The following is a 24,654-nucleotide window of genomic DNA, read 5'->3' on the forward strand; positions in this document are numbered from 1 at the left end:
GCAGGCACAACTTGTCAGACTTCAAGCAGCCATCTTCTTTTATTGTATTTAGTGGATTACATTTATAATACATTCACTACAAAAAGAAAACGGTTCAAAATGATCACAATTACATCAATGATTACCACAAACATTTAAGTGCAAATACGTGTCTTGGATGTTTTGGGGTCTCGGCTGGGGGAAAAATAATATTCAGAGGTTAAAAGGTTCACATTCTTATTCCTAGATTAAATGGTTAAACATGAAGTCAATTAAAGGCAGAGTTGAGGTCATGTGTCACAAAGACAGATTAAAGAAAATATCACGAGTTTGGTTAAGCCAAAGTGCACAAGTCCGCATCAAAGGTAGGATTCTGACCTTATATAACAAAGTTGCTCTCATTCTTTGGAGTGGATACATCCCGGTCAACAGTAAGACCTTGAGCTAGTCCAGATCTTGGATATGTCAGAGGTAGGTCTTTGTAGGATTGGAGGATGCATCTTCAGGTTGGCTCCCAGCAGAACCCAAATTGCGGTTCTCCTCGTCGGGCTTCAGCTGAGACTTGTAAGACGGCGCTTCGCTTTGCTCTGAAGGCGCAGAGTCCATTCGCTTCAATTGAGACTTGGTGGAGGACTTCTCCGAGTTTTGTCCGCCGTACCCCCAAGGGGTCCCGATGGCAGGCTCGGACTTGGCGGAGGCCGGCTGATAACTGGGAGGCCCGCTGAAAAGGGTGCCGCTGGACCTCGTGGCCGGAATCCTGTGGAGCGACCCGGTGGGCGAACGGACCATCAGGTATCGTACGGACGGGCTCTTGTCGGCGCCACGCGGTTCGAGGGGGCAATTGGAGCTGATGAAAAGCCCCCCTCCGAGAATGAGCATGATGGACGCCCCCCAACCAATGTAGAGGCAGGCGCCGAGTTCACGCCGCTGAGCGTCAATAGCGGCGCTGTAGAACTTTCTGACCACGGCGCCGGCCACCCATGAGGTGGGAATCAAACACAACACGCCCGCCAGGATCAGAACAGCCCCCGCCGCCATCGCCACCCTGCCTTTGGAGCCGGACCCTTCCCGATCTAGGAAGCGGGTGCACTTGCCCCCGATGAAGGCCAGCACAAGGCCCACGGCGCCGGTCAATACCGCCAACACGATGAGGGCACGGGCCGCCTGCAGGTCGGCGCTCAGCGCCAACATTGACTCGTAGGGCTTGCACTGGATCTGGCCTGTGCTCTGGACCACGCAGGTCATCCAGATGCCCTCCCAGATGGTCTGCGACGTCACGATGGTGCTGCCCACGAACGCCGTCACCCGCCACGTGGGCAGTAGGCAGCTGATGATCACACCCGCCCAACCCAGCAGGCACAGGCCGCTGGCCAGCAGCTGCATGCCCGTCGACGCCATGGCGACCGCCTGCGACATAACACGTGGGTCAGATGGCATTGGCGATGACAGCCGCCCGCAATGGCTCATTTCTTTTCCGCAACATACCTCAAAAGACTTCTTTGTGGGACTTGTTGACTGTCCACATGTGACGCGTGCTTTCTTCTCGGATGTTTTGTAGTCCGATGCTCATCCGGGAAGTCGCGGGCGGCTCTCGCTTGGTGTCACCTGAGAGATACTAAAGTGAAGGTAGATGCAGACAACCACACCTGCTCTTTAGGGAGCTCAGGGGGCGGAGCCTCACATCACTTCCTCTTCCCTCCCTCAGTATATGTGCATTATTCCAAATTATTTTCTAGCTTGACTGAAAGGTCTTGACCTATTTAAAATAAATAAGATACTTATGTAAAACAAAAAATGCTGCCAATAAAAAAATCTTTATTTACAATGATTTTTGCAACATGAATCTAAAATTGTATAAAAACAAAATACCCCAATGTAGACAAATGTTGAAATTCACAGACCATAGTTGCGATGTGTCGCACAACAAATAGGAGCCGACGCCTTCCCTAAGGGCAAAATCGTTCCCATCCACTTGCCCTCTTCTGGGTCGGAAAAGCTGCCACTATGCACGACCACAAAAAAAAGTCCACATGCGCGACAACACGCCATTAGCACGTGTAAACTGAGCATACAAGCACGCCGCCGATGATGAGCAGCGCCCCTGAGGTCCAGCCCACATAAATGGAGGCGCCCAGTTCGCCACGCCGCTCCTCGGAGGGCAGCGGGTCAAAGAAGCCGGTGATGATGGCGTGGGCCGACAAGCTGACGGGAATCAGGCACAGGACGCCGGCCACCACGAAGATCACACCTGCTGATAGACCCACGTTGTTCTTGGTCGGCCAGTCGTGGCGGAGGAAGGTTGTGCAGCGGGCGCCCAGCACGCTCATGCCCAGCGCCAACGCGCCCACCCCCAACGACACACACACCTGCGGGAAGGTAGCTTCAGATCCGTGCCATTAGCAGACGTTCAGATATACGCACCAGTGCCCGGGAGGCCTGCAGGTCACGAGGTAGAGCCAGGACGGAGTCGTACGCCTTGCACTGCGCATGTCCCGTGCTCTGGATGACGCAGTTCATCCACAAGCCTTCCCAAAAGACCTGCGCCGTCACGATGTTGGAACCCACAAAAGCTGACACCTTCCAGGCGGGCAGGGCGCAGATTAGACCCGTGCCCAGTAGCCCAAGCAAGCCCAGCAGAACACCGACAAGCTGCGTCCGCATCTCTGCGATTTTTGTCGAGAGGACATTCACACGCCCAAGCAACACAGCTTTGAGAGACACCCGAACGCAAACAAAGCCAAGGGGGTGGAACGATAGATCACCTTTCTGGCTCGACCTGATTCCTCAGAAATAAGAAGCGCGTAAAAGGAAAGGAAAATAAGAGCATCAAAACATTGATCTAAGCGCCTGCGAGCCTCAAGAGCTTCCCCTACTGCATCGGGTTGCTCATCTAGTATCTCATCTAGTGTGGACCTAGAAATGTGGACTTAGTTTTAGATTTGAGAAACCCCTTCCGAAAAACAAAAAAAGGCAACAATTAAAGTCACTTCAAGGGTAATATGGTGATTGAAAGACAAACCAAAAAAGGTGGATTAAAGTTAAAAGTAACGTTTATTTCAAACTGATTAAAAAGTAAGAGTCCAGAGATGAGTCCGTACGCAGGGGTCAGACGTAAGCGCCCCCACCAGGGGCAGAGCGGGGCGCAGAGTATTTGACGGAGTATCTGCCGTCCCGGCGGGAGGCGCACTTTCCCAAGAAAAGCGACCCTCCGATGAACAGCAGGCCAGCGGCTCCCCAGCCGATGAAGAGCGAGGCACCCAGCTCCCGCCTCTGCGCGTCGCCCAGCAACGGGTTGTAGAAGTTGCGGATCACCACGTGCGCCGACCAAGACACGGGGATAATCAGCAAGACTCCGCCCAGCACGCACAGCACACCAGCCGCCGCCGCCACACGAGTCTTGGCTGCTTCCTCCTCCAGGCAGTTCGTGCATTTACCGCCGACGCCGACCAGCAGAAGTCCCACGACCACCACCAAGATGGCGATCACCACCAAGGCGCGCGCTGCTTGCAGATCGCTGGGCAGCGCCAGCATAGAGTCGTAGACCTTGCACTGCATCTGTCCGGTGCTCTGCTTGACACAGTTCATCCATAAACCTTCCCAGAACACCTGCGCCGTCACGATGTTACTGCCGATGAAGGCGGACACGCGCCACATGGGAAGCGCGCACGTCAAGATGGCACCTAAGAAGCCCACAATCACCAGGAACGCGCCCAACAGTTGCAGGCCCACGGACGTCATCTTGTTGAGAGTACCTTGGTGCTGGCCCTGTTCCTGGTTCTGGTTCCGGTGTGGGTGCTGGTTCTCGTGCGTAAAAATGCTGACCCATGCCCACCTGCTATTTAAGCATCTTCCACGGCCATCTTGATTGGCTGGAGGTCTAAACTGAGATTGGAAACACCTGTGGGGGGCATTTAGACGCCCGCGCACGCCCGCACGCGCGCACGCGCACGCAGGGAGCCCTTTTTTGAGAGAAATATGAACAATTAGAAATTAAACGATTGCAGTAGAGGTGGTACAACAAATCAATTCCTCAACAAATAAAAAAACACGCACACACAAATAATTGATCTCTCTTGAAAGTACGTCATGCTTTTTGCAGCGCAAACGATTCAGAACATCTCAAACACCTAAAGGAGTGTCCTCCACCTTTTTTTTTTTTTTTGGCTCTCTCTTTCCATACACGCACAATGAAAAGAGGCCAGCGGCAACAGCAGCAGTCGAGCGTTTGTCGTCGATCTGGTTTGGGTGCGGCTAGCAGGTTGGATGGTGACGTTTCTTTGTTCCTTTGTCTATCAGCAGGCTGAAGTCTCAAAGAGTTCACAAATACACGGGAAGAGTTCATTTCGCAAATGGTCAAACAATCACATAAACCAAATACATTTAGAGACAATCGTCACCTTCTTTTCTATAATTAGCGGCGATTTAGTTTCAAGTCAAAGCACCGAAACTCGGGCGTCAACTGTTTGCCAAAGGCATTGCTGCTCCCCAAATTTGCGTGCGTTGGTTGTTTGAATAAAGTGAGCGAGGCCAGTTACGATTAGTAAATGAAAGATTTATTTACATGTGGTACAAAATGACACAAAAGAAAAGCTTGCTTGCATTTGTCAAAAAAAACATGGCGAAAGGACAAAAAAAGTTGCGCTTCCTGCGGGGGGATTCCCCCCCCATCAACTTGTTGACTTTTTGGGCCTCCAGCTTTCCTGACCAAGATGGCGGCCACTAAGGGCTTGTCTCGTCGTCCAGATCAACTATTCTTAAACTATCCAATTTGATCTCATCAGGTGGTCTCTATGTAGGCCAGTTCAAGGTGGAGGAAGGCACCCGGTGAAGAAGCCGGGTGGCTTTTGGTTTGGTGGCGCTCCTTGGGAAGGACGTCTAGACGTAGTCCTTGCCGGACGTGGGGGCCGAGACGTCGGAGCGTGCCGCCTTGTAGCGCGCGGCGTACGAGCCCTCATCCTTGCGGGGGCAATTACAGCACAGCATGCTGCCTCCGACAATCATGAGGGCGCCTGCCCCCCAGCCGATGTAGAGGGCGGCGCCCAGCTCTCGCTTCTGGGCGCTGGCCACCAGCGGGTTGTTGAAGTCGCGCACCACCGTGTGCGCCGTCCAGCACACGGGGATCAGCAGCAGCACGCCGGCCACGATGAAGACCACTCCGCCCGCCAAGCCCACCTTGACCTTGGCTGCCGGGTCCTTCACGCAGTTGGTGCACTTGCCACCCGCCACCGACAGCAGGATGGCCAGGATGCCCACCATGATGGCGATGATCAGCAGGGCCCGCGCCGCCTGGAGGTCGGAGCTGAGGGCCAGCATGGAGTCGTAGACCTTGCACTGCATCTGCCCCGTGCTCTGCACCACGCAGCTCATCCAGACGCCCTCCCATGACGTCTGCGCCGTCACAATGTTGCTTCCGATGAAGGCCGTCACGCGCCACATGGGCAGCGCGCACACCACGATGGCACCGATCCAACCGATCAGTCCTAGGGCGGCGCCCAGGATCTGGAAACCCGCGGACACCATGGCCGACGTCTGCTCTTTTTTTTGCTTCTTCGACTGTTTCTTGTGATGTCGCGTGAGGAGCCAAGTGACTTTCTCAATGGGGGAGGACCGGGAGAAGAGCGGCTACATATGGCCTCGCTCAAAGAGGCGGGGCCAACCAAGAAAACGCCTCTCTTGAGTCAGGGCCCGAAACCTGTTTGTCAGCCCTCAAACACGCTCACACGAAGGCCTCTGAGCAAGACGTTAACTGCCAGCACACTAACAATTAACCAAGCCCGACCCCTAAATCCACCTGGGCCAGGTTTCTCCTGAAGCTGCATGATGAATGTCCCCAGTGACTCATTACCCTTCTTACCATTTATGGTCATTTCCTGGATCACACGATTGCTCACACACAAACACACGTAGAGACACAAACGTTACACAAGCCTGATGATGAAAGTTGGTGAGATTGAAGGTCAAACTGAGTTTCCCACAAATCGCTGCTCTGTATCATCTATCAATTACTGTAACCAGTACAGTGCAAAAACTCAAATGAAAGCTAAAACAGTGCCCTCTGCTGGAAGCGGATAGTATTCCTGCCATTTTGACGGTGCGTCTCCACCGTTGTGACGTCAGGAGGAGCTGTAGCCTATCACAGCCGACTTTGGTTTTAAACCTAATTTGCAACTTTGTAGAATGAAGTCAGGAGCATCAGATAAAGATATATATCAAACAGAAGAGAAAGTTTTGACATCTTCAGTTCAATGTTCCCCCGAGTGAGACAAAACAAAACGGAGACCACAAATAGGTCTGAAGTAGAAGAAAGCATTCAGTCTTCAGCTCAGTGTCAGACGGGGTCACTTTTGAAGGGAACATGAAAGAAATTAAGCAAATTCCTTTTGCGAGCGACATCAGAGCTTGGCAGAAGAGAGAGCATCATTGAAAGGCTCAGCGTGGACTTTTTCTGAAGAAGAAGGGGGAAGAGGAGGTCATTCTTGCGGTGACTCATTCGTCAAATCGCGTTGACAAGCGTGGACATCTGCTGTGTATCCGGAGGGTGGCCGAGCGAGCCACCAGGGAGGAGAACAAGTAACGGCGCCACGTCTCCGCCGCACGCCTTCTTTATTGACGTTCGTTGAGCGCGCTCGTAAAGTGACATCACAAAGACTCTTTCACGATGAAATCCAAGGCCGCGGAAATCCCCGTTAACTTCCTGACCTCATATGGAACCTTCCGGGTTCTAGCGTCGGCGTTTACGAGCTGAGTGAAGGTTTCGATGGCGCCGAAGCTCCCCAATAGAAACTTGTTATCTTCTTTCAAGGGAGGAGGAGTCCATTTTGATCATTGAATGATTTGGTTCCTAATGAGTCTGCCTAAAACTTGATGATTGTTTTCCTCTGAAGCAACCAAATGCTCCACCTGAATCTGATCTGATCAGCAATTCTATTCTCCTTAGCTACTGTTCACATGATGTCATCATATAATAATAATCATCATAAATCAATGATTGATTATGACTGTGCTGCCGTTACTCAATTATGGTTCATTTCCGTTCAAAAGAAGACGATACTGAACGGCCTTCTAGTCGTGTTTATCTTATCTCTTGTTAGCCGCCGCTAGCCGGCGGGAAGCGGCGCTAGCGACCCAACTCACTCGCGATTGTGATTGCCTTCACGCCAAGTTGCCCAACCAAAGTGTGTCACGCTCTCATCTGACCTACTTGTCAGTTCTCCAATGTGGAAGTGGATGAACATCCATCTCTTTGTTTGATATTTAGTTCCGTAAAATAATTTGTGGCGTTTACACAGTTACTTCCCTGTGCCGCCATTTTGTGTCACGTTGACTTATTTCTTAGAGAAGCACAAGAATGTTAGCAGGAAGAAACACTGAAGTTGTCTCACCTCAGGTTGCTCATTAACCAAAATGTCACACTTGGAAACGTTTGAGTTCTCCCTCGTCACAACAAAACTTTGGCTGAAACAATGCCGACAAGTAAAAGCGACACACAAAGGGTTCAAAGTTCTTTTGAGCGCATGGCGACTCTAGTGGATTTCACTTTTTAGACCTAAAACTACAAACATTTGATTTCCACTCCTACCGCAATGATTATTGTGCTTCGAATTCTGACCCAAACATTCAGCCGCTCGGCGTCAGTAGTCATCGATGCGTAAAAGGCCGAACGCTGGATGATCATTAGCTAGTGACAGCAATAAAAGCACATGAACGAGGCAGCCATGGGCGAAAGGTCCAACCATAAAGTAGTTAGCTTGTTTGAAAAGCTCCACGCCCAAGTGGTAAACAGGGCCAGCCATCGCCTCATTGGTTCGCTCATGTCGTCTCCGCAGAGGGCCGGACGATTGATCAATAAAAGCACATCCAGATAAGAAATCCGCATCAGAGGAGAATTTCGACGACCTGAATCAGAGCAGCTGAAGCTAGCAAGCAAAGCCTCACGATGTCATCTGTTGGACTGGAACTGGCCGGCGTGTCGGTGGCGGTGGTGGGTTGGCTTCTGAGCGTGGTGAGCTGCGCGCTGCCCATGTGGCGGGTGTCGGCCTTCATCGGCGCCAACATTGTGACGGCGCAAGTGTACTGGGAAGGTCTGTGGATGAGCTGCGTGTTCCAGAGCACGGGCCAGATGCAGTGCAAGGTCTACGACTCCATGCTGGCGCTGCCCCCGGACCTTCAGGCGGCTCGCGCCCTCACCGTGGTGTCCATCATCATCGGCGTTCTGGCTCTGCTCATCTCCATGGTGGGCGCCAAGTGCACCAATTGCATTGAAGACGAAGGCGTCAAAGCCCGGGTGACCATCACGTCCGGCGCCGCCTTTATCGTGGCGGCACTGGCCGAGCTGGTACCTGTATCCTGGTCGGCCAACACCATCGTGGTGGAGTTCTACAGCCCCATCGTTCTGTCGGGACAGAAGATGGAGATCGGGGCGGCGCTGTACCTGGGCTGGGCCGCCGCGTTGTTGCTCCTGGTCGGGGGAGCCATCCTGTGCTGCAGCTGCCCCCCTCAAGAAGAGAAGGCCGGCAGGTATGGCGTGCATCCCCTTTCTCGCGTGGCCTACTCAGCCACCCCGGCCAGGTCCGTCGCCCAGAGCTCCTACAACAGAAAGGACTACGTGTGAGCTCCAGGACACCACACGGTTGATGACCCAGATTCTTGTCTGGACGGACGCTAGCATTAACATCGACTTGCGACTGCTTTTCCTGAAGCTCGCGCCAGGAAACAACTGGTGAGAACCAACCAAAACCGGACCAAGCCAGTTGACTGAAGAACATCATGTGATGTTCTGGACCAGTCTGGAGGTGTCTTTCTATTTATTTGACTGTTGTGGACGTTTGTAGCTTGTGTGGACACGGTGTGCCGTCACCTTTTGTTGCCACGGAGACAAGGACAACGACTCTGACCGAAAAAATGGAATCGGAGCGCTCGTAAACTGAGAAATCAATGTTGATAAAGTTTTGATTTGAATGTCGCAATCATTTTTTTGTTGAGAAAATACTAAGCAAATACTAGCAAAATGATCTGGAGATTTTTGTCTTTATGTTTTCATATCGGAGATATATTAAAACTTGTATAAAAATCATTTCTATTTGATGACTTTTTGAATCCTTTTTTTTTTTTTTCTACATTTTCTCTCATGCCAGTGAAAATGTCACACTTAGTTGTTTTGGAAGTTGAATAAGCAATGCCCGTTTGTTTTGACATCAGTCCGAAGGGATTTAAGGCCAAAATGAACAAAGAGCTCAACCCTTTTTTGAATATTCAAATGATTGTGAAACTAATATGTGAGTAGAATTCAAACGGGCGGGACTTTGGTGCCATAAGCGTGACATCCATTGTCGAAAGGTTACGCACAAATACACACGGGGTCGTTCTCTTTTTGTTTAGTTTGGAAGTTCACTTCAGCTGGGCGTGGCCATAAACACTTTGAATTTTCTTTTTGGAACAATCATGAGTTGAGCCTAGCTTTAGCATTTCCAATTTTCGCTTGCTAACCAAAACACAAAATTGCCATTTCTATCTTAACAAAAATGGACACGGGGAGGAGGATGATACTTTGCGTGTGTGTGTGTGTGTGTGTGTGTGTGTTTGAAGCAGGCTCATGTTTACATTGGGAGTGGTTATTCCGGTTTGTCCCTGAGCTTGCTGATTGTTTTCCCAACACGGATGCTGTTGAGGAGGCAACAAGCCAGCGTCTCTTTTTTTTGCTTCTTTCAATTACCTTCCACAGTGCTCGTCGTTGTTTCTTCATTCTTCATATGAGGTGCCAAGGGGGTCACAGAACATGATCCTCCACAAGATCCCCTTTTTCTCACGGATTCTTGAACAAATGACATCATCTGTCTATCTAGTGCCTAAAGTATTTGTCGATACCATGCAGGAAGTGAAGGATGAGGAGCAGCTGTGTGGTTTTTCTCTCTCTTCCATGTCACGTTCTCCCTCAAGCATATGTTTGTTGTTAGCAATCAGCCATCTTCTCACCCACCCCCAACACACACAACCTCCTCCCATGCCCGCCCCTCGCACAGGTGTGTGTTTTTGTATTTTGTGAGGGTTTCGCGAAAGGGGCGTGGTCGCCGGCTGTATAAAGCATGCGACATTTCCGTGGCGCCGCCTCACAACCGAGACTCCGCGGTCCATCTTCAAACAGGAGACCTGAGCCGGCCCATCCTCCACCTAGGTGTCCCCCGGTATCTTCCTCGAGCATCTCAGTGAGGCTTTGTGTCGCCGAAGGAACATGTCGATGGGAATGGAGCTAGTGGGCATCTGCCTGGGTGCGTTGGGCTTCCTGATGTCCATCGTGACGTGCGCCCTGCCCATGTGGAAGGTGACGGCGTTCGTGGGCGCCAACATCATCACGGCGCAGACCATCTGGGAGGGCCTGTGGATGAACTGCGTGACCCAGAGCACGGGCCAGATGCAGTGCAAGGTCTACGACTCCATGCTGGCACTACCGCAGGACCTGCAGGCGGCGCGGGCCATGATGATCGTGGCCATCATCCTGGGCATCCTCGGGGCGCTGGTGTCCACCACGGGAGCCAAGTGCACCAACTGCATAGAGGACGAGGGCGCCAAGGCTAAGGTGATGATCCTGGCGGGCATCATGTTCATCCTGGCCGGCCTCCTGGTCCTCATCCCGGCATGCTGGACCGCCCACGTTGTGGTGCGCAACTTCTACAGTCCCATCTTGACCAACCCGCAGCGGCGGGAGCTGGGCGCGTCGCTCTACGTGGGCTGGGGGGCCTCCGCCCTGCTCCTGATCGGTGGCGCCATCTTGTGCAGCAGCTGCCCGCCCAAGGAGCGACGCTACAAGCCCCCCAGGATGGCTTACTCTGCGCCACGCAGCAACAACACCGGGTACGACCGCAAGGACTACGTGTAGCGCTGCTAGCTTGCGCGAGTGACAACATTGGGGACGGCAAGGTCAAACCTTGGTGCTTTCCTCAAGTCGTCCATCGAAAATTGCAATTCTTTGAAACCTGATTCTTCAGTGGTCCTTCTGCAAGAACATTTCAAAAATCAATTTCCGTGCATGTCTTTCAATTTGCATCAAAAATGTCGACATTAGAAAAGTCATTGTGTCCGTGTGTGTGTGTGTGTGTTTGTCAGTGTCGTGTTTCACTGAAACTGCTCTCAATTTACACTTGCTTCTTCTTCAGGACGATTGACTTTTGTGTGTGTGTGTGTGTGTGTGTGTGTATGTGTGTGTGAGGGAGAGCCCACAGTGTGGCTTCCTCACAAAGACTCCGACATGAAGTTCCCATCTTCCTGCTTTGCTTTAGCGTTCGTTTAGTCATTTCGAAGTGTGTGTGTGTTTAGTGGTATCACGTTTCACACTGAAACTGTGTGTCACCGCTCTCAACTTACATTTGCTTCTTCCTTGTGTGTGTGTGTGCGTGCGTGCGTAATATTTGCTTAGAGCTGGACTGAAAGTGAAGATGTGGTCTGTTGGTTTCAGGCCAAGCGCTCGCTCGCTCCCAAATTTAGTCATGGCGCAAACCTCCATGATTAGTCATGATTGATTAGATAAATTTTATGAGTTCATTTAAATTTCATTGTATTAGTTTCGACTTTTATACAGTTAGCGTTAATGCATTTTTTGTTTATTTAAACTGAGCCTTTGTGTGAGGTTGACATGACTTGTGTGGTCCATTTCAATAAAAGTAGCAAAGTTTTGTCGTTGTTGTTTTTTTGGTATTGAACATGATGACTCGTGACCTCCTTAAAAACAAACAATTTGAGAACAGGTTGAAGGGGAACAAGTTTTTTTTCCCCTTCACCTCGCCCCTTACGTGTTTCTCTCAGGCACATAAAAAAAACTCATAGTGTGAAAAAAGGAAGAAAGCACCCGAGTGGGCTTCCGCTTTTAACGTACGTCGACGCTAACATAGCGACGGGGGCCGTAGCGTGTGCCTGCCTAGGAAGATGGCTGCTAAAGGAGATGATGACCCTGCTGCAAAGTCCAACAGCTGATAGAGAAGACGTAGGTTATCTCTCTTGTTTTAACCTCTCCTCAAAAGACTTTGCATGATTATCATTATGCACATTGTTTTGACCTCTGCCAGGAATCTTATCGACAACGTTGGCGTCAGCATTGTATCATTTCTGCCTTCTTGTGATGAAGTGTTGCTGTACTTTTGGTTGTGTTGTTTTCGACCACGCACTTTTGATCAGTGTCAGAGTTTGACATTTACATTTATGCGAAGGTTGAGATTGACATACAGGAGATCAATTGATTTTTCCAAATATGTCGGCTTTCGCTGTGAAATGGACTGTTAATAAAATAATCTGAATAATCATAGCCTACAAGATTTGCTAGATGAGGACAGGATATTTCACTGCAAGAAATGTGCATCATGAGTTCCCCTGGGCTTGCAGCGCCTCAAGCCGTCGCCATGGTGACAACGCGCGTACAGTCCCAGCAGATTGCTCTCTCATCGCAACCAATGTTTGCAACCTCCGAGGCAGAAAAACAATCATGCCTCTCGTCACACTATGACGCAAAAGGAAACTGAGTGTGAGCACTGAAATTTCCATCGATTCATTGTTGTTTTGATTTTAGTATAGAATATTGCGCGAGAGCAGTCTAGACGCCTGGCGCCACCTTGAGGTTTGCAGAAAGAAGTAGCAGCAGCAGCATGAGCAATTTTTGTCGAGGCACCTATCTGTATGGAGGTAGATTAAGGTCAAAAGTACTTGAAAAACACAAAACTAGTACTTAGATAAATAAATCTTGAAAGTGGAAATAAACGTGTTGAGCTTGAAAAAAAAATCAAGATAAAAATACTTGTAGGAAAAGTTAAAAATAGTTTTGCTTCGCTTTGGTAAATCTTTTGAATAAACAATTTATTTCTAGGTTTCACCTCCATTTATTTATTAAGTTTTGACGACTTCTTTTTCATCTAATAAATCGAAAGTTATGTTTTTGTAACTGCACCACACACTCCACTTCCATAGGTGGCGATAAAGTACTAAACGTGGTTTGCTACCCGCCCTAAAAAAAAAACACAATCAAGAGAAGGAGTCACCACATGCGTGACGTCATAAGAAGGCGGGAATGAGCGTACTGTACTTCAAGAGATTGGAAGACGGGCTGGAAAACAAAACTATACGGGAGTTGCCCTTGAAGAAGTTGTCAGCATGGCAAAAGTTCGAATTCGTTGCGAAGTGGAACTGACAGTGTTTTAACAACCTAATAGTGTTTATTACAACTCTTCGTCTGAGCCCAGGCTATGAATTCTATGAGCAATGGCGGTGGAGCGGTAAGTTTTGGGATAAAACCCGGAGTTTCAAAAAGCTTTATGAGAAAATATTCGCTCGTGACTGACTTTGATTCGTTATGAAGGCACTGTCAAACATGTCAATACATTCGAAGTGTTGTTTTTTTAAGCGAGGAATTTGAAGTCAAGCGTCTGTCAAATGGATCAATACATTAGAAGTGTTATTCCTTTAAACGAGGCATTTGAAGAAGCAATTGATCCAAGACGATACACGAAAATGAAGTTGCTTTATCACTCTAAAATGGTGGTTCGTTATTCCCATTGAGGAATGTGAAGTGGGACAAGAGCAACAGCAGCATGTCAGTGCTTGTAAATGTGGCGTTATCTCTCCGCCGTCCTCGCCATTAGTTGCTTAACTCAGTGGTCCCCAACCTTTTTTTGCGCCACGGACGGGTTACACGTCAGAAATATTTTCGCGGACCGGCATTTATATAAATAAATAATACATTTATATAAATAAATCAATAATATAATTATAATAAATATATAAATACGATTAAATAAAATGATACGACTGACATAAAAACAAGTACAAATGACAAAAATAAAACTCACCATTACGTTGAATTAGTGGGAGCACTGAGTTTGTTTCTCAGAAACGAGCCGGTCCCATCTAGACGTAATCGGAGACAATGACACCCGAAGTGATTAAAGTTTGTCTTTTATTCCAGGATGCTTGGTCTCCATGTGTTGAAGCAGTTATGAATGCTTCATTGCCTGGTTAGCTAGCCTGTCGCCACATATTAGCTTTGCGGGCTCGACTGGGGAAACATGTCACGTGACCGGGACGAGTGTCTTGACCTGAATTAATTGATCGTCGATATTTTTTTTTTTCCTTTTCTGTGGGGTACCGGTCCGCGGCCCGGTGGTTGCGGACCACTGATCTCGCCTGTCTTAAAATGTTATGAGGGATTTGAAAGTTGAACTTCTACCCCTGTCCACACATCTAATATGATGTTGACAGCCCTGGCTGCACATCCAATCCATGTGATCCTCAAGGGACAGGCTGAAGTGAAAGTGATTGACTAGATTAAATGGGACACTTTTACTAGAGGGATTATGTACTGTAGGTAAATCCTTGACCCATTAGCGTCTGCTCAAGCAAGTCACTTTGTAGGAATATAGAATGTGATCTACATCTTTTACATGGCAGTCATCATCAAACTTTCTTTCTGGTTCACTCATTCCCTGCAGGTGCAAGGATCGCTACAAAAGGTTCCTTCAAAGGATCAGTGCCTCACAGACTCACTCGAGGATGAAATTCTTGCCTTCCTCATTGATGATGAAGCCCAGTTGCACACGTATGACGATCTCACCAAAGTCAATCCTGTGACACCAACAACCGGTAACAATAGCTACAGTATATATTTATTCAAGCGTCTGCAGTAATGCATCGTAACTACAGTGAATCATTCCAGACTGAAAACCTGCTCAACCTATCGGGGCATTCAAATAAATGGTGCAGCACATTTCCTCACGCCTAATGAGACCTATTTTCGTCTGTGTGATAGTGCTGAGATGCCTGCAGGCCAGATACAGCGTGAAAGTATTTTACACCCATGCTGGCTGCACCTTGGTGGCTCTTAACCCCTTCCAACCTGTTCCTGACCTTTACTCTTTAGATGTAATGAAAGAGTATCACCATGCTCTCCAGCTCAAGGTATTTACATGCACACAGTGACACGGAAGCAGAGGTGTGGTGTTATTATAATTACTAATAGCTGAGTGACCTTAAAAGTGTGGAGTTTTAAAGCATATTGACAGATAATTTTTCTTTTCTCAAGGAGCCTAAGCCGCACATCTTTATTGTGGCAGAGGAAGCCTACAGGAATGTTCGGGGCCAGTTGGGGCCAGTGGACCAGTCCTTGGTGATCAGTGGGGAGAGCGGTGCGGGAAAGGTAGACCTTTTGTGATGAGTGGGATTGTGGATGAAGAAGGAATTGTGATTTAATGCACCATGCAACATTAGTAGAAAGTGGACAGAAGGTAAGATTGTATCAAGCTTCAGTCTTTTCTAATTTTTTTCACAGACATGGACTTCTCGTTGCCTGATGAAATACTATGCCACAGTGGCAGCCTCCTCATCAGTGGTGGAGAAGCAGGACACTGTAGAGAGGATAGAGAGGAGAGTGCTGGACTCCAACCCCATTATGGAAGCTTTTGGTATGATCGCGGCCATCTTGTTGGCGCGGTACACAAGTAAACATTCCGCCTTCCATGCAGGCAACGCGTGCACACTTCGCAACAACAACAGCAGTCGCTTTGGAAAGTACATCCAACTCCAACTTGACAGGTAATTTACATGAGGCACCTTTACGAATGTCAAGAAACATTTCGACCTGTTTGTCTGTTTTTATATGTAGGTGTCAGCTTTTAATAGGAGCATCTCTGCAGACATATTTACTGGAGAAGACCAGAGTTGCTTACCAACCAGCTAATGAAAGGAACTTTCACATATTTTACCAGGTAACGGCATATAGAAAACTTCCGAATACTGTTGTAGAATTCACAAATGCTTAAGAATCGTGGGCATTTTGTGTTTTAGATGATGAAAGCAGCTACCAAAGAGCAGAGAAAAGAGTGGAAGATGCCCCAAGGTCACCACTTTGTGTGGCTGCCAAATGTGGAAAAAACAATTGAGGGTAGGTATTTTGATATATTTACATGTTGGCATCCCAAGTGACAGCTGTGTATTGAATGTCTTGCAGAGGACTGTTTTCAAGAGACACTTGATGCGATGGTCCACCTGCGTATCGATAGAGAGAGGCAGAGAGAGATATTTAAGGTAATCTTGCTTTTGCTCTGAATATTCGCATTGTTCTCAATATATTTTTCTATGCTGTAGATACTGGCAGGTATTCTGCATCTGGGGAATGTGGAATTCTCAATTTCATCAGATGAATCACAGCCATGTGACATACAGGAACAGTCCAAAGGTATTTCTCATGAATATGATATGCAGGTGCATCCCAAAAAATGGGAATATCTTGAAAAAATGTTTTTCAGTTGGAAAACTTCTGTTTTGTTGATTGATTTTATTGAATGTTGTGGAAAAACATTATTTTAGATTGAAACTAACAATTTGAAATTCACATATTTAGTTTGATGTTGAGTCTGTACAACATGTGTCAAACAATCAACATTTTTAAGATGTTCAACTTGATTTGAGACGCAACTTTATGTTTTAGATTCCTTGCATCGGGCTGCTGAACTGTTGCAAATCCCTGCTGAGGTGCTTCAAACATGTCTAATTGTGAGGACATTAAAAGCAGGGAGGCAGAGTGTACACAAACCCTGTTCTCAGTTAGAATGCTGCGTGCGGAGAGACTGCCTAGCTAAAGTCACCTATGCCCAGTAAGAAGAAGCAGTTGATCATCAAAAAAATACAGTAAACACACCCATTATGCTGTTTGCGTCCAAGACCTTTTGTCATCAAACTCTGTTAAACCATGATATCTTTTTGTGGACAGTAAACACCAGTAAGAATGTCGCTTGTCTTTCTCCACAGATTATTTGAATGGCTCGTGACCTTTATCAACAACAGTATTTGTGCCGACAAATCCACCTGGTTCAACTTCATAGGTACATTACTCCCTGGTCCGTTAAGAAGGCTTCATTTATTTTGCTTATCATTTTGCATCTGTTTTGTTTTCTGTACAGGTGTGCTAGATGTGTATGGCTTTGAATGTTTCCAGACTAACAGTTTGGAGCAGCTTTGTATCAACTATGCCAATGAAAAACTCCAGCAGCACTTTGTGACGCATTATCTACGGGCTCAGCAGGTACAAATAATTATTTTGCCGTACTTTCGTTTTGCTTTTTCTTATACATATATTTTTAAATAAAATACATTAGAATATTCCTATCTAAGGTGCTTATTCTCAGTTAATTTTGGGCAAGCGTAACTCTCAAACCTGGCCATTGTTGCTAGGATTATTAATGATCTTTTACATTATTAAATTTTGTATTAATGTTTTGCGCATGTACGTTATTTTTCTTCCCCCTCCCAAGGAAGAATATGTGTCTGAAGGATTGCAATGGTCCTTTGTAAAATACCAAGATAACCAAAGCTGTCTGGATCTCCTCGAAGGAAGCCCTGTTAGTGTGTTTTCTCTTCTCGATGAGGTAATTTTCTGCCATTTGGTTCCTTCAATATTTTTCTTTCCCACAATAAAGTACAATTTTATTAGCTGCCCATGTGTCTTAGGAGAGTCGTTTAAATCGAGCCTCGGATGCCAAAGCGCTCAGGATTCGCCTAGAGAAGGAGCTTGCAGACAGCGGCAACATCAACTGGGATAAATTCAGCAAGGTGCCACACTTCACTGTGGCCCATTATGCTGGCAAAGTCAACTATAAGATAGAAGGCATGGTGGAGAAAAACAAGGTGCGTTTGGCATCGATGTACATCATGCTCTACTATTTGTGCCTAACTCAGGCCTTGGATGGCTAATGTCACTCTCAATTTGTGTGATCATTTATGTGTTCCAGGATCCAGTGGCCCCTGAGATCATCAGTCTGCTTCAAATGTCAGATAATTGTCTGCTTCATGAAATTTTCACAGAAAAGGTAACTGAGAACATCTCAAGCAAGGGGCTCAGTAAAGTCACCGTAGTCTCAAAATTCAAGGTAGGAGTAGATTCAGATGTGAAGATGACTCGTGTTGGTGTAAAGCGGGGAAATAACACCCAAGTTTTGGTGGTTGCAGAACTCTCTGGAGAGCTTAATGAACATCCTCCACTCCACAACTCCTCACTACACTCGCTGCATTAAACCCAATTCAGACTGCAAGCCGTTCATCTTTAAAAAGGAAGAGGTACACCTGGAGAGGACAATGAAGTTCTTTTTTATGTGAGAGAGAAATGTTAATATTGTCTGTCGACAGGTGACCATGCAGTTGGAGGCTTGTGGGATTGTCGAGACAATACACATAAGCGCTGCCGGCTTTCCTATAAGGTAAAACGGTTTCTCATATCGCTCTCATTCCTGTGGTTTATTGATCGATATGTTTGTTCACAGAATTCCGTTCAAGTGTTTTATACAACGCTATGGATGCATACTGACACACTCGAGTTCCAAGTCCGAAGCTCAAAATCCTGGTGAGTCCAACTTTTTACTGAATCAACCAAAGAAAAAAAAAAAAACATCGTTTGGCATGTTTATTACTATGGGCCAATGGTGATTTTATTTCCTCTCTTTAGGTCTTCTGGTTTATTCTCCTTTCCCCCCCTCACTAGCGCGCTTAGTTAATCTGACCCTCAGTTCTCTCCTTGGGACATTTCACTCGCATAAAAACAGGATTGTCTAATAATAAAAAAATTCAGCTCCTTTTGAACTTTCCAGGTAAATGCATGCATTGTCTGGCTGTCAAAGCTTGCTTTTGTTTAATGCTGTTAATCGTGCTGGGATTTCTGTTTGTTTTAACCCACTGTCCAGTATCTATAGTGTCCAACATTTTGCAGTTGCATGTCTGCAGGCATGATTTGAAATATGTGTAAGAGGTGTCGATAAATCATTTGCGATGCTTCTTAGTGTTTTGTGTGCTGAACACTCTTTATTCTCAACGTATTCTCCTCTTATTGTGTAAAAAGCGAAGGTAGGCTGTGAAAAGGAAACTGATCTGCAGGGGGTGCAGAGGCTCCTTGGTCTGGTGTTTCAACATCCAGCACAACATCTTAGAAAGGAACTCAAATCTTTGGTGCATTGTGGGAAGACCAAAGTTTTTCTCACCCAGTCAATGGTGAGTAATTAATAAAATAACTTCTCCAACAGAAACTTCTTATGCCTAGTTTGTCATTGGATGCTCACCTATTTATTCCTGGGTTTGGCCAACAGTTAGACTTACTGGAAGATTGGAGGAAGAAGATTCTTTCTAAGTGCGCTTTCTGCATCCAGTGCTGCTGGATACGCTACCAACGGCGCAAACGTCATGAGCGGCGACATTCTGCTACTGTAATCCAAGCAGGTACATTTATAATTCCTTCATGAGCTAAAGCTACATGTGGTCCCTTGGCTCTATTTTGCCCCGTTTGACCTGGCTGTCTGGACAAACAGGAATCAGCGGGAAGCATCTTATCATCCTGATTAGCCTGTCAGAAGCAGCAAAAAGTCAGACACAACATTGGCCCGCCTGATAAACATGTTTTTTCCTCTAGAATAATCCGACTGTAAACTCTAGACAAATTAAACCCATTCTGGATGTAACGATTAATCTAAATTCAGGTCGGCTTTATTTAGAATCTGTTTACATTCGGTGTTTTCCGTCTTAGGCTAAAAGTAACATTCATCCATCCTATCCGCATTTAGGGTTGTAGGTTGGCCTCGTGTAGTTTACTAGCTTCTCCCACTAGGTGGAGCAATAACACTGTAGTGTGGTACAGTGATTAGTAGAATATCCTGCCTGGCACAGCACCCAAAAAATGTGTATTTATCCTGAAATAATGACAGTCTTGTCTAAATTCACGTAAAAAAGTTGCTTGGGGTCAAACCGTTAAAGTTAAACAGTTATTGTGTTGTACAAATAGTTCAGTTGTACCATCTAATCTGAAAATCATTGACTGAGGATGTCAGTTAGATAGTTTCTGTATTTGTGGCGGCACTTGGTTGATTCAGAAGCTCACTTGTGCTAGATATTGCTGTAGTTTCCAAAAAACAAGTACTTACAGCTTGATTTGTATGCCTCTTGCAGCGGTACGTTCTTGGCTCGTCAGGAGACGGGTCCAGAGATGGGACAGAGCTGCAGCACTTATTCAGAAATCCTGGAAGAAGTGGAGGGTGAGATTTGACAGGCCTGGGCCTCATGGTAACTGCAAACATTTGATGATTGTTGGGTTCTCACCTCAGGCACTGCTGCAGTCATTGGCTGAGGCGGAGCTCGATGACGTAGAAGATCTCATCATGCAGGAGGACCTGCCAGAATTAAACGCCATCATCAGGGAACGGGGCTCGGTGCAGCTGTCCAGCATCCAGGAGCCCGTCACAGTGCGAGGATGGCCTATGGGGCTGGTTTTGCCCTCGCCTCCGTCCATCGCTGTGTCAATGAGGGCCACGGCATTTCATAAGATGATGTCTGTGGTGTCTTCTCTCAATCTTCCATCCAAGAGAGGAGAGTACAAGGTGGAGACCAACCAGAACACGCAAGGGATCGCCTCCATTCGGGCTCAACCCAAGGCGAGGAAGCCTCCCTATGTTTTCTTCTGTTTGGTGTCTTCAATTGTTCTTACAAAAGTACTTTCCAACCACATTTCAGGGATCCGTCAAACTGCACTGCCAACAGTCGCCCCTGCTTTACGCAAACCGGCAACCAGAGATGAGGAGTAATGTGACTGGCTTCAATGAAATCCTGTTGGAGAAGACGCTCTAAAGTTTGTAAGCCGACTTCCATGAGTAAGGTGCTTTTGTAGAAATGTCATGTGACACAAAGAGAAATTTGGTCACATTACTTTTCAACATTAGGTGGCTTTTCAATGCAGTAATCAGGTTAAAAAAAACAAAAGTGCCCTTACATATCTGGGTCACAGGCTAATAAGGTATTCTTGCTACATGGTGCTGCTAACTTAGAGCCGCGATTCTCCAGAGTGGCCTTTGTGACTTAAATCATTTATACTTTAAGGTACTTGTGTACATATGACATGATTTAAGGGAATGTACATGGCAGGGCGTGCAGACCCACTATTAAAAAAAATCAGTGCGAAAGATTGTTGACAAAAATTTTCTGCATAGTGGGCTTTCAAGCTAAATTCAAAGGCACTACTTAATTCAACCTTCTCTGAAGAAATGATTAAGAACGCATGTCTAATTTTGTATTTTACACTTTAAGAGAGTAGACATTGTGCAAAAAGTACAGAAACGCTGAGCAGTTGGACATGCATTGAACATTTTACTCAACGCCAAAGCCCGATTTCCCTAACTTTGGACACTAATGACAAGCACTATTGTAAACAGATGAATATTGCCTCTTGAGGAAAATTTATATATATTTTTTTACTTTTTCCTTGCTTTGAGTCGTGATCAATGTCGTTATCACCAACGGCCTGCTGGTATTAATTACTGAATAATGAAAGACTGACATACACACCAAATATCAAGATATATTTTTTCTTGTATGCTGCAGAACCAAAGTGGGTATATATATTTCTTGCACATCAAATGCAGATATTGCACATTCCAACATCACCAAACAAATCACGTGATCAGGGGGAAAAAAAAGAATCACAAGTTGTTCATACTGCTGCTTTCAAATATGCAACCCATGGGAATGTTTGGAACTTGTTTCATCCATCTATTGTAAAATATTTTGGAATATTGTGCCATTTACTAATGCGCGCATGATTCATAGAAGAAAATCTAATTGTTTATATTTCTTCGCCTGCTTTTGTTAATGTGAGGTAAGGTATAAAAATGGAAATAATTGATATATAAAAATAAATGACATTATAAAATGACCCATGTGTAACATTCCTGATTATGTTTTTATGAAAATCCTTCTCAAAGTAAATACAACTTTACCAGTCCTCACTGCACTCCTCTGGGTGGGCTTCTTTTTCTACAACCTTCAAACATCGATCTGAAAACTCCACAAATAAGGGCTCCTGCATAGCTGCCTTCATTGCTGCTTCCTTGTGGTCTACACTGTCTATGCGCCTTAATAATTCTCTTAGGTGGGGATTACAAAGAAGATCCTTAAGTTCTTTTGATTGACCTGTGGAATAATACATAGGGGACTATTAATTGCATCAGACTATTTGAAAATAACATCTCAAGTAAGACAGTGTGAAATAATATCTTCAGTTCATACCTAACAATTGAAGCTTCGCTAGAGGGACTAGATCAGCAATGTCCTCTTCAGGAAGAAGATCCTCCACATTCCACTTGTCTGCAGGGCGTGTGTCTATGTTTCCTTAAAAATAGTGTTATTTTATTATTATCACTCTGATCTTAGAGATATTTAGTGGAGCATACCCGTATTGACAGCATCCTTTGTTCCATTGGGTATCAGCTGCTTAACAGGAAGGCACAAATCTGATGATGCAAGATCAAGTATTATTTTATTGATCAATGGCTTCATTATTTAAACAGATTTACAACAATGCTTCTCCTTACCTTTATGCTTTTTGTAGCAGGAAAGAGAACAACTGAAAGGAGAAATTAAGTTTATGCATTGTTGATTTAATAACATGCAGATATTGATAATATTAGCACTGCGAAAAAAAAAAACATTTTCCAGTTTATAATGTTGGATTGTTCGCAGTGGCACTTGTAAACACGAGCCAACCAAGCGAGGAAGCACACACGTGTTTAACAAGTAAAAACATCTCGCACTTATCTTAACGTACTTACTATCTTATTTCGCAGACGGGACATTTGTATTTGGGTGTTTGCTCGTTGCACACTTTACATAGCCGCATCATGATACAAACAAAGTAAAATACAGAATGTTAGCGGAGGCTATTTACTGAAAAGAAAGCTACACGAGGCAATAACCCGGAAACACTTATCTATTTCCGGCCACCATGCCCTTCACAATAAAAGCAGAAATAACTCGTGTTTTGTGAAAGCAGTACAGCGCTTCCGATACAGTAATTTTTTAAAGAATGTGGGGAAAAATACATCTTGTGAATTTCTCACGTTTTTTTTAATGCAAACTAGTTCGTTGCACAATTTTAACCGCTGTTTTTGTTTTTTTAATTAAATGTTGATGTCCATTGTGTAGTAATCTACATAAAACACATTTTGCTGTGTGTGTAGTCTATTTCAGACTTTAAGGATTTTTTTTCATGTAAGACACATTTTAAATCAACATTCAATAGAATAGAAACAAACTCAATCCAACAACATCAAGTTTATTCCAATAAAATACATTAAAATATCTTATCCACCCAAGACATTTGTCTTTACATATGGATCAAGCACACATGGGTGACCTACTTTGCTCAACACAAACACCTCTTGCACAACTGTAATTTGAGATGATCAGATCCTGTCGTAGAGGATGAAGAGCGAGAGTGACAGAACTGCTGTCAAGCGACATGTGATTGGGCATGTTGATCACTTAAGTTTCTAGGTCAGGAAAGGAAGAGACTCTTGGCCACAGTCAACATTAAGCATACAGCATGGGGTCCAGACCTACAGGGAAAGGAAAAAAAAAATTAGATTAACCCTCGTGTTTGTCATCATTCCTCCAGTGGATGTAATCTGAATTTGTATTTAAAATAGGAACATGTCACTAATGCAGAACTTTAGTAAATATTATTAAATCACATTCAGCCCATTGTATTTCTCAGCAAATAACTAGTTTACGTAGGGTAAGATAAAATCGTGCTTGCAGTTCATCAATTTTGTATTCATAGCCTAGCAGTGTTTTTAATACAATTGCACATCATGACAATTCGAGGTTACTAAACTGCACGTATGAACTAGTTTGCAAATCGGGAAGAATTTGTAGTCCCACCTCATACGACGGTATGCTCGGTTACAGCTGTACTTTGTTTTTCATTTGACTGGTTTGCGATTATAACATTTTTTTTCAACCTATAAGTGGTTTGTTTTCATACAGAGACCTTCTGACGTCATGTACTAGGCCACATACGTTAAAGCCACACTAAAAATACCAAAACGAAAATGAAGGTTCTGTTGTTGTTCACTTGGCAACGGGACTGCAACAGACGCAAGGCCATTAATTATTTTTTTTTTGAATCCCCCACATTTAACAGTAAAACAATTCTAACCTGTAAACATTCGAGAAAGCGATTCCGGAGACATCAAGAAGACGAGCTTTTAGTTCTCCTGCGTTTCATCTCGCTGTTGTAAAATTTAGTGGCTATCTTCCTTTCGTGTCCAGAGGGGGAATGGCGATTGGTATTGAGCTCCGTTTCTTTCTTGGACCTTCCTTTTCCACCGACGTGACACGAGTATTCAACTAGGTTATAATAATCATATTGGTCGTAGTGGGCCTCCTCAAAAGAAAACAGTGTTTCAACATCGGCCGCCATTTGTGCAGGTACGGCGATCAGCTGTCGGTTGCAGTAACTAGTAAACACTTGACGTCACGCCTGTGTTTATATACGCCGAGTCACGTGACTCTCGTTGGCTCAAGTGACAGAGCAAACGTTGCGCACCGTCACTCACTGTTTGAATTTGCATAAAATGAGAGGAACAAGGTAGCTAAAATATTATATAACATTTATAACGAAATGTTCAAAAAATAACACTGCACATTATTATTTTTTAAATTCTTTTTAAGCGGCTGTGCATGCAATAAGAATACGTAATTAACAAAATATCGTCATATTGTAATTGTTTTAGGAAAACGTAGACGAGAAAATTAAGAAAAATACTCTTGTGGAAATACAAAAGACCATAAATTGTTGACTAATTAGCTGTATTATTTTTGTTTAAAAATTAGTTG

At 45.5% G+C, this 24,654-nt stretch overlaps 6 protein-coding genes across 6 annotated transcripts; 2 read left to right on the forward strand and 4 right to left on the reverse strand.

Moving 5' to 3' along the window:
- Positions 1–20: 20 nt before the first annotated feature.
- Positions 21–2,019, reverse strand: LOC133167954 (claudin-4-like). Its single transcript, XM_061299135.1, has 3 exons — positions 1,881–2,019; positions 1,465–1,584; positions 21–1,386 (listed from the first exon to the last, which is right to left on the reverse strand). The coding sequence occupies exon 3, from the start codon at positions 1,375–1,377 to the stop codon at positions 445–447; it is 933 nt and encodes a 310-aa protein (XP_061155119.1). The 5' UTR covers positions 1,378–1,386; positions 1,465–1,584; positions 1,881–2,019; the 3' UTR covers positions 21–444.
- LOC133167971 (claudin-4-like) lies at positions 1,775–2,732 on the reverse strand. Its single transcript, XM_061299157.1, has 2 exons — positions 2,401–2,732; positions 1,775–2,345 (listed from the first exon to the last, which is right to left on the reverse strand). Exons 1-2 carry the CDS (start codon positions 2,638–2,640, stop codon positions 2,028–2,030), a joined length of 558 nt encoding a protein of 185 aa, XP_061155141.1. The 5' UTR covers positions 2,641–2,732; the 3' UTR covers positions 1,775–2,027.
- Positions 2,733–3,069: 337 nt separating this feature from the next.
- Positions 3,070–6,050, reverse strand: LOC133167983 (claudin-like protein ZF-A89). The gene is made up of 2 exons (XM_061299172.1): positions 5,014–6,050; positions 3,070–3,717 (listed from the first exon to the last, which is right to left on the reverse strand). The coding sequence occupies exons 1-2, from the start codon at positions 5,497–5,499 to the stop codon at positions 3,085–3,087; spliced, it is 1,119 nt and encodes a 372-aa protein (XP_061155156.1). The 5' UTR covers positions 5,500–6,050; the 3' UTR covers positions 3,070–3,084.
- A 1,849-nt stretch (positions 6,051–7,899) lies between these two features.
- On the forward strand, positions 7,900–11,645 carry LOC133167982 (claudin-3-like). The gene is made up of 2 exons (XM_061299171.1): positions 7,900–8,398; positions 10,187–11,645. The coding sequence occupies exons 1-2, from the start codon at positions 7,916–7,918 to the stop codon at positions 10,850–10,852; spliced, it is 1,149 nt and encodes a 382-aa protein (XP_061155155.1). The 5' UTR covers positions 7,900–7,915; the 3' UTR covers positions 10,853–11,645.
- A 1,364-nt stretch (positions 11,646–13,009) lies between these two features.
- Positions 13,010–21,691, forward strand: LOC133167914 (unconventional myosin-XIX-like). The gene is made up of 24 exons (XM_061299037.1): positions 13,010–13,232; positions 14,445–14,595; positions 14,762–14,910; positions 15,035–15,148; positions 15,281–15,413; positions 15,474–15,543; positions 15,614–15,716; positions 15,796–15,892; positions 15,959–16,035; positions 16,096–16,186; positions 16,439–16,604; positions 16,759–16,832; positions 16,911–17,032; positions 17,262–17,375; positions 17,458–17,634; positions 17,739–17,876; positions 17,956–18,063; positions 18,133–18,203; positions 18,267–18,346; positions 18,839–18,987; positions 19,083–19,212; positions 19,936–20,021; positions 20,091–20,417; positions 20,497–21,691. Exons 1-24 carry the CDS (start codon positions 13,203–13,205, stop codon positions 20,608–20,610), a joined length of 2,871 nt encoding a protein of 956 aa, XP_061155021.1. The 5' UTR covers positions 13,010–13,202; the 3' UTR covers positions 20,611–21,691.
- LOC133167977 (zinc finger HIT domain-containing protein 3-like) lies at positions 21,318–23,372 on the reverse strand. The gene is made up of 5 exons (XM_061299164.1): positions 22,587–23,372; positions 22,350–22,381; positions 22,209–22,268; positions 22,045–22,146; positions 21,318–21,948 (listed from the first exon to the last, which is right to left on the reverse strand). Exons 1-5 carry the CDS (start codon positions 22,655–22,657, stop codon positions 21,752–21,754), a joined length of 462 nt encoding a protein of 153 aa, XP_061155148.1. The 5' UTR covers positions 22,658–23,372; the 3' UTR covers positions 21,318–21,751.
- Positions 23,373–24,654: the final 1,282 nt, after the last annotated feature.

The sequence above is a fragment of the Syngnathus typhle genome, linkage group LG15, assembly GCF_033458585.1.
Source record: "Syngnathus typhle isolate RoL2023-S1 ecotype Sweden linkage group LG15, RoL_Styp_1.0, whole genome shotgun sequence".
NCBI classification, from domain to species: Eukaryota; Metazoa; Chordata; class Actinopteri; order Syngnathiformes; family Syngnathidae; genus Syngnathus; species Syngnathus typhle.